The sequence below is a fragment of the Juglans regia genome, chromosome 9 (genome assembly GCF_001411555.2).
Source record: "Juglans regia cultivar Chandler chromosome 9, Walnut 2.0, whole genome shotgun sequence".
In the NCBI taxonomy this organism is placed as follows: Eukaryota; Viridiplantae; Streptophyta; class Magnoliopsida; order Fagales; family Juglandaceae; genus Juglans; species Juglans regia.
Window position 1 is genome coordinate 23038919 of NC_049909.1, and position 14344 is coordinate 23053262.

At 34.6% G+C, this 14344-nt stretch overlaps 2 protein-coding genes across 2 annotated transcripts; both read left to right on the forward strand.

Annotated features, from left to right (window-relative positions):
- The first annotated feature begins 2424 nt into the window (after positions 1–2424).
- Positions 2425–3429, forward strand: LOC108992257 (MYB-like transcription factor ETC1). The gene is made up of 3 exons (XM_018966764.2): positions 2425–2693; positions 3010–3103; positions 3207–3429. The coding sequence occupies exons 1-3, from the start codon at positions 2636–2638 to the stop codon at positions 3292–3294; spliced, it is 240 nt and encodes a 79-aa protein (XP_018822309.1). The 5' UTR covers positions 2425–2635; the 3' UTR covers positions 3295–3429.
- Positions 3430–6547: 3118 nt separating this feature from the next.
- Positions 6548–9100, forward strand: LOC108993518 (thiamine thiazole synthase, chloroplastic). Its single transcript, XM_018968470.2, has 3 exons — positions 6548–7282; positions 7504–7992; positions 8714–9100. The coding sequence occupies exons 1-3, from the start codon at positions 6857–6859 to the stop codon at positions 8873–8875; spliced, it is 1077 nt and encodes a 358-aa protein (XP_018824015.1). The 5' UTR covers positions 6548–6856; the 3' UTR covers positions 8876–9100.
- The last annotated feature ends 5244 nt before the right edge of the window (positions 9101–14344 follow it).

Below are 14344 nucleotides of genomic sequence, written 5' to 3' on the forward strand. Positions count from 1 at the left end.
AAAAAAAAAAAAAAAAAAAAAAACGGCAGATTTAGAGTTACTGTTCACGATGAACAGTAATGAATAGTAGTAACATTATACGCACTTTTAAGTATAGGCAGATATATATATATATATATAGTGAGAAGAACAATGACAAAAGCGTACCCATCCAAGGATAGTACTTGCTGAACTTGCTCCAATATTTTTGGTTCTTTATATAGAATTATATATTGAGATATTCTTAAATATTTGTGAATAGTAATAAAAAAATAATAAAAAATAATAAATAAAATAAAAAATAATAAATAAAATAAAATAATAAATAGAAGTAAAATATTCTACAGATACCTTAATAATTAAATTAGGTTTAATTTTTCTTGGGATCAGATCATATATATGTATTAGTTTATGAAACGACGTGCCAAATGTCCAACTACCTATTTTGATTTTAATAATTTGCTTTAAACGCATGCTTCATCTTGGCCCCATTTTTTGCAGGGACAAAAAAGATTGTGCCATAAAGCTGAGTATTTTAAGATCATAATATATTCTATATGAATAATGCTATTATATTGTTTTATTTTATTTTTTTATTTTTATCGTTTATATATTTTATTTTTTTATTTAATTTTATTTATTGATTAAAAAAGTTACTATTAATATATTTATTATTATTATTTAAAATATTTAAATATGCTAAAAATATATATAAAAATAAAAATTATACTAATAGACACGCTCAACTATTAAAATTAAGGACATACTGGCACTATCCATTATATATTGACCATCTAACATGAGACGTAATGATGTTTCAAGGCCCCGAGAAGTCAAGGTGCACTGCACTACATGTCATCTTTGACCCCTATTGTGTCCTGCATGCATGTTTTCAAGGCATTAATTTGTCCCGGATTACCGATTTCTCTCGTACTTAATTGTTTTGTGTGGGCATAATTATTTTGTGATGATTGGAGAACTCATATAAAAAGAGAGTTTTGTTATGAAAAATTCTAAATATAAGCCTCACATCCTGTACATCCATTTAAAAATATGTGATTTTATTTTTTTATCTTTATATTTCATATTGAATTCAATATGATAAATCACAGTATATTTTGTTATATACTGTACGTTTATAATCTCATTTTCAATTCATCTTCATCATTATAATTTTTTTAAATTTTAATATAAAATATAATAAACGATTCAATTTTTTTAAATTTTAAAATAATAATAATATTAAAAAATAATATTTTATCATCTTAACTTAAATCCATTCAACATTTAAACGTAATTTAATTGATCAAAATAATTATTTTATATTAAAAAAATAATGCAGCTAATCAAATTAATAAAATATATAAAATTGACTATATATAAAATTTTTTATAAAAAGAATATGGAATAGCAGTTCATGTAATGATCAGTACACTGCAAGCATGAATGTCAACTTTTGACAAATATCTTAAGTACATTAAACTATCATATAAACAACAAAAGAAATGATTAAGTAATCTGTTTATGATGTAAATTCAAATCAAATTCAAATACCGATTAGAAAATAAAAAAATAAAATAGAAGTTGAAATACCGAATAAAAAAATAATAATACCCGTATAATTATTTTTACAATCATGTTTTCAAACGGATGCCCAAAACCGTCTCTCCCAAAAAGCACACAAAATTGAATTTAGATATTGGATCATGTGTGCATGTATATAATCATGTGTCCTTAAAATTTACAATCGTTCCTAAGGGTTTAAGATTATCGGTTCGGATAAAAAAAACTAATCGGATTGGACCAGATCAATAGTTTTATTGGTTGATCTTGAAGTGTGATTTTTTTGAACTGGATCGAGATTGACTGAATGTATATGTATTTTTAAATATTATATAAATTAATTATGTAATTTTCATCCAATAGACCACCATTGATCATATATATAATTAAGATATTTAGTATTCATTAACTATATATAAAATGTTAGAGAAATCACTTAATTTTAATTTTACTAATTTAATTAATTTTTGTATGATTTTTTTGTCAAAAAAAGAAAAATAAGAAAAAATATTTTATGGACCAAATGGACAAACCAGACCAATAACTAATGATTACGATCAGGCAAAAATAATGGACCAAGATTTTCGATCAGTGACCTCCTTCAAATCAGACTAGACTGATTACACCCCTAGCCTTTCCACACATGATAGGTGATAGAACTTTCAAAGTTTAAACACAAACACGGTACCCTTGACATTCCCCTAGGGACATTGGAATATTGTTTCTTTTCTTGCATGCTATTTATATAATATGTGTTGTGTGAATTTTTAATAATTTACTATTAATTTTCACCAAACGCACCGTCCCTTCCAACTAACTTTCTACTCCTATTGATCTAATATTATCTTCTTTCTCACCTTCCGTTCTTCACCGCATCTCTCTCTCTCTCTCTTTCTCTCTCTGATCTCGTGGGAATGTTCTTTATTTTTCAGTATTTAAGCGCCTCCATTAATACATGACCTACATCCCCCTTCATAGCTTGATGATCTTCTTAATACAATTACTTGATCAGGTGTCCAGCTTATTATATATATAAGTTCTCTCATCATCTGCATATTTTTCTCTCTTCTCGATCGATCGGTACGTATAAAATATGGCTGATTTGGATCATTCTAGTTCCAGTACTACTGAAACTACTTTGAACTCTGAAGGTAATCCCTAGTACTACTTCCAATCATATATGTCAATAATTTCCACTTTTTTTCGGTAATAAAATTCAAGGTAGCATACGCAGTACTGCGCATGTACCGTTACATTACCCAGCTTCCAATTTTTTTTTTTTTTTTTTTTTTTCCAGTGATATGTGTGATCTTAAGTTTAATATCATCCATTGATGATCAGTTGATTCCTTTATTTTCAATCTTATCTCTGATGGAAGTTTAGTTTACTTTGGGAACCAATATATTATTGCTTGATCTTCCTGTACGTACATGTTTGCTCTGTTAAAACTTTGTATATTTGATGCAGATAATAATAACATTAATAATCGCGAGGAAAAGCTTCGATTCTCTGAAGATGAGGAGACACTTATTGTAATAATGTTTAATCTTGTTGGTGAGAGGTACATGGCCATGATCTCTCTCTCTTCTCTCTCTCTCTCTCATTGTTTATCAATCTTTTGTTGACCTAGCTAGCTAGCTAATGCCTGAGATTTAAAAAAGCAGATGGTCCCTAATTGCTGGGAGAATCCCCGGAAGAACAGCGGAGGAAATTGAGAAATATTGGAATTCAAGATACTCCACAAGCGAATGATCGATCAAGTACTACTTATGCTTAATTCGAAAGAAAAAAAAAAAAATTGTGATCGATCGGGGAAATTTGGATAGGATGGCATTTGGAAGTTTGGTGTTTAGGTATATATGCATGCATGGTACTTCTCATGATTGAACTAAGTAAGTATGGATGTAATGAATATATATATATATATATATATATATACATATATATTGGTCTCCGATCGAATTAACGTGGGTGTTTATAAACGCATGGGAGTTTATGCCCTAATATATGCAAATAACATGAGTTAACTAAACTTGGAAGTTTGGCCATTAATGCGAGTGAAAAAATGTCTTCCTATTTCCGGTCCCAAATCTTTTGAGGCAAAAGTAAAACCCTCGTGTGGAAAATTGATACAGCAAAATGATGGATGATAAAACTTCCTGTGGGATATTTGGGCCGTACGTGGGGCCTAAGATGGAACAAAAAACATTAACCAGGTGAGCTAAATGGGCTTTTGAGGCCCATCATAAAGAATGAAAGATGCCAAGGCCCAAAAGGGAGTTCAAATCATGTGGGCTCTTGTATATTTCTCTTTTGTCCTCTCTTTTTTCTCACTTTTTTTTGTCTTTTTCCTTTGTATGATTCGAAATTTATTCTTTTTTTCAAATCAAATTTATAAAAATTATTTTCATTAGATCTAGGATATCAAAAGAAAAGAGAGGAGGTTTGTCTACCATATCCAAAAAAATTGCAGAATGCACATTTGCTTGAAACAGTTCCAAAATAATTATTTTATGCCTTTGAGCTTGTATAGGACCTTTAATTATATCTCGATAAAAATTTGGTTATTGTGAATAACGTATCAAAGCTACCTCTTCAGCTTAATCAGAATTATCAGTCTCTTTTTCATTAGTATCGATATTCTCTGGACTATCAGTAAAAATCACAACACGTTTGGCTTTTCGTGAACGAATTTGATAATTCTCTACCCCACTTTTTTTGGTTGCTACTTCCTGTTGTTCCAATTCCTCAATTAATTTATATAACCATCGAATAACTTATTTATTTATTTATTTATTTATTTTATTCTAATATATTTTTTGCTAATTGTTTTATCCTTAGTATCAGTTACAACTGCAATTTAATCAATGAATGCCATTCAGAATTAAATTTTTATACGGATAGCAGTAAATAATGTGAGATCCATATCATCTGTATCTCTATACTTAATTTACTCCTTGTTTTAAGATACGATTAGGGTATTCATTATTTCCTTTTTCAATCTAAGACACTTTGATAATTTTTTTTAAGAAAAATTGTCATAATTCATTCATCAAAAAAATTTATATCCATGATCGAATATATTCTAGAATGTCTCCATATCAAACATAACATCATAAATCAAAATAATGCATTTAGAGATCTACCAGTATACTATTTTCTTTTGTGACTGGTTGGTATTCATTATTGCCGATACTCTCTACAGACAAACGTCCAAGAGACAATACTCTCTGTTTAAACTGAGACTCAATCTCACATTTCATAGAAAGAGATGACTCAACCTCTACAGACAAACGTCTTAGAGACGAACTCTTTTTTTTTTTAATTAACAATAAGGAAACTAAAAAGGAAAGTAGTAAGATGAATGTGAAAAATGACAGATTACAGTTTGGATCAATTCTGGTAGACTTTAGAATCTGTGACGCCCTGTGAAGGCAACACACTTGTCTCTTTTCAGCCATAAATGTTAGATCTGAAATGTCTGGTGGTGGCGTGTGTGTCGAGAAGGGCTGCTGAAAGGGATGGCGTGCGAGGACCACACGCAGATGTGGGTGGCGTGTGAGAACCATGAGCGATGATTTTTGCAAAACCACCAATTTCCTCTGAATGATTTTCGACTTGTGAATTTGTTTGTGTTGCATGTGCCTCTCGACAGTTGCCAAAAATTTGTAGATCTGTCTTTTTTAGCATTGAAGAAAGTAAAATAAAACTAAGCAAAAAAATTTTGATAGACAAGGTGGGTGAATGGAAGAAGAAGAGGGAGGAGGAGGAGGAAGCCAAGGCCTTCTCCCCCTCTGGCGAAAATCAGATCTAGAAACCTTAATTTTTTACGAGAGGGGGGAGGAGACGTCTTCTCTAGGTTTTTTTTTTATCATTCCATAATGTGACATTAGATGATTGGAGACTATTTATTATGTTTTACTTGTGAACCTATCATATAATACCACATTATGAGATGATGCAAATGTGATGAGAAAACAAACGATAAATAGATTTTTTCTTTCTCCAAATATACTCGAGAGAGAGATATCGTAACACACCCGGATTTTAATAAAACTTCAAGATTAGTTCTTTCAATAATATTTTAGTTCTCACGATGGATAAGGTGAGAATTTGGGGATAACAAACTGCAAAGCAAAGTTATCAACAAATATAAGATGAATATGTTTGTCCCAAATTCTATTCCATACCTTATGTCCCTTTCAATTATTTTTGTTTTCCATAGCATAACAACAAAGATATTTATATTTTGATAATCGCCCATAGCGTGAAAAAAGGACAAAATTTATGATTTTCAAGTTTATTTCTGCTGTTTTTGGACAAGAAAATGACCGAAACACTTGTCCATGACATGACAATTAATATCGAGAGTTGGCAATTACAGAAAAAAGGAGCAAGTGGCCTGAACAATAAAATGCAATTTCTTGACATGATTTGAAAAGCAAGTTTCCAAATGGCAATTTATATGGGTTTGACATTGATTAGTCCTGACTCCTGGCCTACTGTCCAAGTCACAAATGGCAGTACTGATACCTAACATCCATAAACGAATCTACCAATTTATAACCCCACCATTTATTTCTACAACAAGCTGGCCGCGTAATTTCTCCAAAAATATTATAAGTAAAATTAAATATAATGAAAGAATCAATATATTGATATATATATATATGTATATACTGTTTGTACCAATGATTTTATGTTCCGTTCAGAGCTTTGATTCAAGCTAATAATATCTCGTACGGTTTGCATGCATGAAGATGGAACCACGTCTACACAAAATGATACTGTCCAAATTAAATACTGGTAATTGAAATGATCGGAAAAAATAAAATTAGTGCAAAGAAAAACAAAATGAGTATGCATGGGAGTCAATCACTGTCCATTCTCAGCCATCGTCACGAAATTGGTAAGTAATTATTTTCGAAAAATCTAATTAGACAATACTATATTCAAAATGAGGAAAAGGTCTGTAATTTTTACCATTTTTGAAAGCGCAGATCAGCACTGAACGGTGAACACTCTCTCTCTCTCTCTCTCTCTCTCTCTCAGAGTCAGTCTTCATGGCTGCCACTTGTCTTGCTAAGCTAACCATTCTAGACCCTTCATATCATATCTGCTGATCCTCACGTGTCTCCCCCTTTACTTTTCTGATATTTTTCTGATCAGTACTATTCCTCCGCCACCATAAATACACTCCTACCCAAATCCATTCCTCCTCATCATCGTTTTGTCCGTCTTCTTTTCTATACCTCAAGTTAAGAGTCCAAGACTCCCAATAAAGCTAAACGCCCTGTCTCTTAAGGCTGATCAAATGGCAACCATGGCCTCCACCCTCACCTCCAAACCCCAGAGACTCCCTCTCTTTGAAAGCTACTCGTCCTCCTCCTTCTATGGTACCCCTCTTGCCCCACCTTCCAGCTTCCGCGTCCAGCCCGTCAAGTCCGGCGCTCACCCCCCCATTTCCATGTCTGCCTCTGCGTCGCCGCCGTACGATCTGAAGGCTTTCAAGTTCGACCCCATTAGGGAGTCAATCGTCTCACGTGAGATGACCCGGCGGTACATGATGGACATGATCACCTACGCCGACACTGATGTGGTCGTAGTGGGTGCGGGCTCGGCTGGGCTGTCGTGTGCCTACGAGCTCAGCAAGAACCCGTCCGTACAGGTCGCCATCATCGAGCAGTCCGTCAGCCCCGGCGGCGGTGCGTGGCTGGGGGGCCAGCTCTTCTCGGCCATGGTAAGTAATATGAAAAATCATATTATATAGGATAGACGTTGGCTGGAATGGCTGATTTTTTTTTTTCCTTACATTTATTTATTTTGAAAAAATTAAGAGAAATTCCAAAAACTATATAAGCAAATTTACATGAATATTACACAAATCGAAGCTACATCCCCAAAATACGTTGCGAAAGATTTTCAACTCTCGTAGTAAACTAACTAAATCTAAATACATAGGTCGTGCGCAAACCAGCGCATCTCTTCCTAGACGAGCTCGGCATCGAATACGACGAGCAAGACAACTACGTGGTGATCAAACACGCAGCTCTCTTCACCTCCACCATCATGAGCAAGCTCTTGGCCCGCCCCAACGTGAAGCTCTTCAACGCGGTGGCGGCCGAGGACTTGATCGTGAAGGGAGGGAGAGTTGGTGGAGTGGTGACCAACTGGGCCCTGGTGTCGATGAACCATGACACCCAGTCGTGCATGGACCCCAACGTCATGGAGTCCAAGGTGGTGGTGAGCTCCTGCGGCCACGACGGGCCGTTCGGGGCCACGGGGGTCAAGAGGCTCAGGAGTATTGGAATGATCGATAGTGTGCCCGGGATGAAGGCGCTTGACATGAATACCGCAGAGGATGCTATTGTGAGGCTCACTAGGGAGATTGTGCCTGGAATGATTGTTACTGGGATGGAAGTTGCTGAGATCGATGGATCCCCAAGAATGGTAATTTTTTTATGTTTTTGTTTTTCTTTCAATGGTGTTCAGTATGTCATATATTTATGCTTTAGATTTCATGTCTGTCTTTCCAGTCTCCCGTTTATCATCACTGATCACCTTAGGATCATCTTTCTTTGTTCACGGACACCAGAATTTTCATTATGGAGTACGTGCTCAGATATGAAAATAATGACACTGGTACTCTGTATGACAACCTCAATCATAGATCAGGTAGTGGTGGTCCCAAATAAAGAGAAAGATCACTGATGTTTTCTTCGTAGGATTATCTTTCCCTTTGCTTTTTTTTTTTCCCTCTTTTCTTTTTAGTTAGTGTTCAAGCCACTTATATGTGAAACTCTAGAAAATTGAATGCTAGCATTATAATTCTTGGAACAGTTGTAGTACTAGATCAGTTAAAATTGTCACAAAACAGATAACATTATGGTCATTTTCTTTTTGGGGCTCAGCTCTCTCTAGTAATGCTATGAACTTTTCTTGTCATACATGTTTGTCTGTTTTGTCCTTTTGTCAGTGTAAATGACTGAATTACTCTCTTAAAGATAAGAACAAAGAATTTTGAAAGGGAATGGTCCCTCAAAGCTTTTTCCTCAAAAAATGACAAAAGAAAAAGCAAAAAGATACTCGTCACCAGTTAAAGTGATGAACTGATGATTACAAAAGAGTCCTCCTGATAAACTATGTAATTTTGTTTGTTTTGGAAATACAGGGGCCCACCTTTGGAGCCATGATGATATCGGGGCAGAAGGCAGCACATCTGGCCTTGAAGTCGCTGGGACTTCCCAATGCTCTTGATGGGTCATACGTTGGAAGCATCCACCCGGAGCTGATTCTGGCTGTTGCAGAATCTGCCGAAATTGCCGACGCTTAGATCGAGTTTAGCTTTGTCAATGGAAGGAAGAATTGCTGGAAATAATATGTAGTTGATAGGAATGAGTGGTGGTACTTTGTGGTGGATGGTTGGTTGTATGTGATTATGCGTTGAGTTTCGTTAATAATGAAACGAAGAAACGAGGTGTCTTTGTCTGATCTTTTTTCTTTTTGGGAACTTGGGAAGTGAACATGCTTGCTATCATTTACCATTTAGTTTTTGTCACATCTTTCTCGATTTCTCTACCCTCTCTTAATTGTCTTCTCTCTCCGTGTGCAAGCAAGCATCTTCTAAAAAATTGCATACATTGTTTCTATAGCACATGGCCATCAATGGAACATGATAACTCTACAGAGCCGGCTATCTCTGATGTCGAGAGAAATTTTGGTCATCGTCTATGGTTTTATCAATGGCCGAAATCACCTATATAAGAGGGTGACGATCGAACCACGATTGGGTTGGTTCGTCGTGAAAATTTGTTGTCAAAATTAGGGGTGTAAATTTAAACTGAAAAATCAGACCGGACCAGACCGAACCGGATCGGTTTTATCGGTTTTGAACCGGTCCGGTCCGGAACCGGTTTTTAAAATGTAAAAATTGGCCGGTTTCAGTTTCGAAATTTTTTAGACCAGACCGGACCGGTTGATTAAAAAAAAATAAAAAATAATATTTTTATATATAAGTTTTATAGAAAATATTTTATATATATTAAATATTAATATATATAAGTTTTATATATAATGTATAATTATAAATTTTTATGTGAAATTTTATATATAACATATATATTCATATATGAAATAATTTCTTATTATAATTTATAAATTATTACATAAAATGTTAATACTAAATCACTAAAAGTTTATAACTAATACTAATATATAACTTATAACTATACCAATAGTCTAATATTAATACTATTATATAGTCTAATATATTAATAAAAGTATAAAACAATTTTTTTTAAATCAATTTTTTTTTTAATAAACAAATTTTTAATGACAAATTGTGAAATTTACATTTTAAAAAAATTGAAAAACCAGACCGAACAGGACCGGAAACCGGTAAAACCGGAAGTATTGGTTTAGGAGGGTAACCGGTGCGTAACCGGTTTTGAAAAATACAAAACCGGTACATACCGGTTCGGTCCTAGATTTTATCCAAAACAGGACCGGACCGGACTGATTACACCCCTAGTCAAAACTGCTGATCTATACCTTACCAAATTGGCCACAGGTTGCCTTCCTTTATCTCCGTCGAGCAATCCATGAGTTTAGTCTTCTGGCAACGAGCTATCCACTTTCGTAATCATAAACAATTTAATTTTTTTAAATTTTAAAATAATCTAAAGTCGAATCTTAATGAGCTGCGGCATGCATTGCAATTTGCAGTTGACAAGCTTTTTCCTATCTGGTGGCATCTGCAGATACAAAATGATCCCAACCCACCCTTTTGTATAACCTATTCACATTGGTGAAGCGACGACTGAATGCACAAGGGAAGTGCACGTTTGTATATGCCAAGAGGGACCATGAAACAAAATTTGCGTGTCTAATAGCTCAACTCATTTAACTAAGCCTAAATTGAAACTAATTGAGATCAATTACTTGGACCAATACCACATACAACTTGTATATGTTTGTCCTGTTTTCCTTTCTTACTTGAGAAAAACCAGCTTTCAGTTGTCCTGTGACTCTGTGGTCCACATGAGCATTTAACCTTAACCAAAGCAATCGTCATTGTTAAAGGAAATGCTAACCCTTTGTTTAAGATAGAAAATAAACCTTATCTTCGATTTCAAATCAGGAAAGTGATGGAAGAGATAGTAGTAGCAATAAAAAGAGATCAGGAAGAAATCACCAAGGCTAGGAGAAGTCATGAATACAATTGCCATACATGTGACGCGTATGTACGTGTTGCATCAGGTTCTTAATAGACCAATTAGAGATAGTTATGGAGGGAAAAAATACACTAGCCCATAAATTGGGTCCAGCCTATCAAGATATCACTAGAGACAAAAGAGGGAGATAAAAGAGATATAAGGGTTGTAAATATCAGGAGGGGAAGATGGGACAAAAGGGATATAGGGGCTCTGAACGTCAGAGGGAGATAAGAAGGGATCAAGGAGAGCAAGTCAGACATGCCAAGGGGAGAAGTCATATCATGGCAGGGAGCTTCAGAGCATGCTAGAAAGAAAGTAGGCTAAGGAAGGAAGTTGACACACGCAACAAATGGGTACATATATAAAGCATACAACCAGATGAAAAGATATACACTAATGAACGACTTCTACTTCTCAGAGGGACTGAGCTCTCCCTTAATAAGATATTCTTCTTCAAGCAACCCCTCGAGGAAGACATCGCTCTCAACAAGAAGAGCTCTAACCTTCTCTATACAGTGAGATATGAGGATCCGTGAGTGATTGTAAACTGATATATTATATTGGAGATTTTCTTTCCCAAACTCTCGTGGACGTAGGCATATTGCCGAATTACGAAAATCTTGGCGTAATCTATTTTTACTTTTACATCATTTATTTTTCATTCGCCGCTATGGACGTATGAAATGTCATCGTACAGCTCCACCGGAATACTGTTAGGGGCTCCAAATAATTCACATCGTGGCACCGGGGGTGTGGATTTGCTCAGGCCCACAAAACACAACATCAACAATAATAATAGACGGGAATTAAGATTAGACAATTAGGAGACATGTAATTAATGAAATGAAGCAGCTGGAGAATAATCTAATGAATTTGATATTGCAGCTAACTAAGCAACAATTGTATGCGTTATTGTCTTTACAGCTCTAAAGCATCTTCTCCTTGAGTTTTTTGGGATGTGATGTTCAGATACGGCTTCTAGGTCCACAATCCAGCTTTAATTTCACAAAATATAGCTCTTTTTTACACTCTTTCCGTATATATGCTATGTGAAAATGTTGTTCTTAAGAATGGATTGCTTGTGCACACTTCGTTTTCCCTTGTTTTTGCTCTTTGTTTTCTCCATCTTGTCAAACATATTTAAAAAGTTAGTGGAGGAGATGTAAGGATATCATTATCCTATTTAAAAAAGTTTAAAGTCACTTCTTATCAGCACATTTCTTTTGATATTGATTGATTTTTCTCTACGAGGTGCAGTTCTCTTGTTGAGGAATATAATGTTGTTTTTTTTTTTTGGTTTTAGGGTGACTCTCTTGGTGTCATGGATGATAGAGGAAAATACAAATATAATCCCCCAAGAGGAAATGAAAGCTATTGCTGACTATATTAATTAGGGGTGAAAACCGACCATATCAATGCGGTAAAATTGAAACTGCACTGACATGCTTTACAGGGGGTGATACTAGCTGATGAAGGGGGTAAAACTGGCCGATGTAGTTTCGGCTGGTTACCCTCGGTTCATCGATGTCCTCGTCGATTTCACTCCTATAAAAACGATTTCATAAATCTGAGATCTCACAACAAATATCAGCAAATCTCACAACAAATAATCAAATATCACAACAAAAAATAGAAAAATGAATCGGAGAGGGAGGAAGCCCTTCATCAACCTTCTGTGCGTGTGTCTTCCTATCAGAGCTGAGAGGGAGATGAGAGATTTGAGAGGGAGATGAGAAGGAGATTGCATTAGAGAGAGAGAGAGAGAGAGATCTGAGAGGGAGAGAGAGAGCTAGAGAGAGAGATAAGAGGGAAACGGCGCAGTGAAAATGATAGAGGGAAGGGGGGTCGGGGGTTAGGGTTGAAGCCCTAACCCAAAACGGCGTCGTCTGGTGTATTAAACCAAACAATGTCATTTCATATTTTTTTTTTCAAAACCTTGGGTTTTAAATGACGTCGTTTTATTTACTTAAGCGAAATGATGTTGTTTTATACACGTATAATATAATATATATATATATAATTGATCGGTTCGCCGATTTGAATCAGGTTCAAATTGGAACCGAACCGGCCAACGTCAGTTGAAGCCTATTTCTACTGCTGGCCGACTAGTTCTCTTCAAGTTTCAGCCGGTTTTGTACTCCGGCGGCCGGTCTGCAACGGTCCCGGCTAGTTTTAACTATTTTTGTACACCCCTAATATTAAGCATTGGGGGAGGGTTAGCATCAACCATCTTGCTAGTAAGTCCAACCAGTTTATTGGTTTGGAGCCAAAAGCCCAGTTTGTTGAGGAAATCTGCAGTGTCGAGAAGATTACTGCCTTTTGACTTTAGTGAATCTATATTGTTATAATACAATAATACGACACTGAATGCATAATGAAAAAGAGTTTTTATTCCATCCTGTGATGTACATGAGTTCCACATCATAAGCAATCCACCTTTCTTTTTTTCCCTCTTATGTGCAAAAGAAATGCAACAAATGGTCAAAATGGGAAATTAGCATGATAGTGTTTGTGGACTTTGATTCCCTCAAGAGAACGTGGCTCCCGAACTCTCAAAACTCAAGTCGTATGGTGATGTTTCCTTCACACATCATAACCTAATATGATGCTCAATGGCATTTCACTAACAATTTTCTTTTTCTATTTACCCGTTTCTATATGGTTGTAATATAACTTGGATTTGAATTTCCTACCCGAACTCTAAGGTCTAGAGTGAGAGAAAGATAGATAGATAAAGTAAGTCTCATAACATCTATTGAGCACTAAATGTTGTTTGAAAAACTCATTTGGATAACTCAATCAGACATGGCCTTTGAAGATTTTACAATATATGGAAAAAATGGGAGCTAATTGGGCATGTTTTTTTGGTTTGAGCATTTCTTCTTTTATATATATATAGATAAGGGTGTAAGTTGAAATCGGAAAACCGGTCCAAACCGGACCGGACCGTACCGGTTTTATCGATTTTGAACCGGTCCGGTCCGGGACCTGTTCTTAGAATGTGAAAACCGGCCGGTTCCGGTTTTAAGATTTTTCGGACCGGATCGGACCGTTTGATAAAAAAATATATATAAAAAAAATATTTATATTATTGTATATATAAGTTTTATACAAAATATTATATTTATATATATATTAATATATATAAGTTTTATATATTATGTATAATTATAATTTTTTATGTGAAAGTTTTATATATAATTATATATATTTATATATGAAATAATTTCTTATTATAATTTATAAATTATTACATAAAATATTAATACTAAATCACTAAAAATTTATAACTAATACTAATATTAAATATATTGTTTATAACTAATACTAATATATAACTTATAATAAAAGTGTAAAACAATATTTTTTAAATTAGTTTTTTTTTTTTTTTTTTTTTTTTTTTTATAAACAAATTTATAATGACAAATTGTGAAACTTACATTTAAAAAAATCGAAAAACCGGACCGGACCGAAAACCGGTAAAACCGGAAGTACCGGTTTAGGAGGATAACCGGTGCGTAATCGGTTTTGAAAAATACAAAACCGATACATATCGGTTCGATCCTAAATTTTGTCCAAAACCGGAC

Coding starts and splice junctions, on each gene's coding strand:
- LOC108992257 (XM_018966764.2), top strand. CDS start 2,636: ATGGCTGATTTGGATCATTCTAGTTCCAGTACTACTGAAACTACTTTG. Junction 2,694..3,009: donor AACTACTTTGAACTCTGAAG/GTAATCCCTAGT, acceptor TATTTGATGCAG/ATAATAATAACATTAATAAT. Junction 3,104..3,206: donor TTTAATCTTGTTGGTGAGAG/GTACATGGCCAT, acceptor TTAAAAAAGCAG/ATGGTCCCTAATTGCTGGGA.
- LOC108993518 (XM_018968470.2), top strand. CDS start 6,857: ATGGCAACCATGGCCTCCACCCTCACCTCCAAACCCCAGAGACTCCCT. Junction 7,283..7,503: donor GCCAGCTCTTCTCGGCCATG/GTAAGTAATATG, acceptor CTAAATACATAG/GTCGTGCGCAAACCAGCGCA. Junction 7,993..8,713: donor TCGATGGATCCCCAAGAATG/GTAATTTTTTTA, acceptor TTGGAAATACAG/GGGCCCACCTTTGGAGCCAT.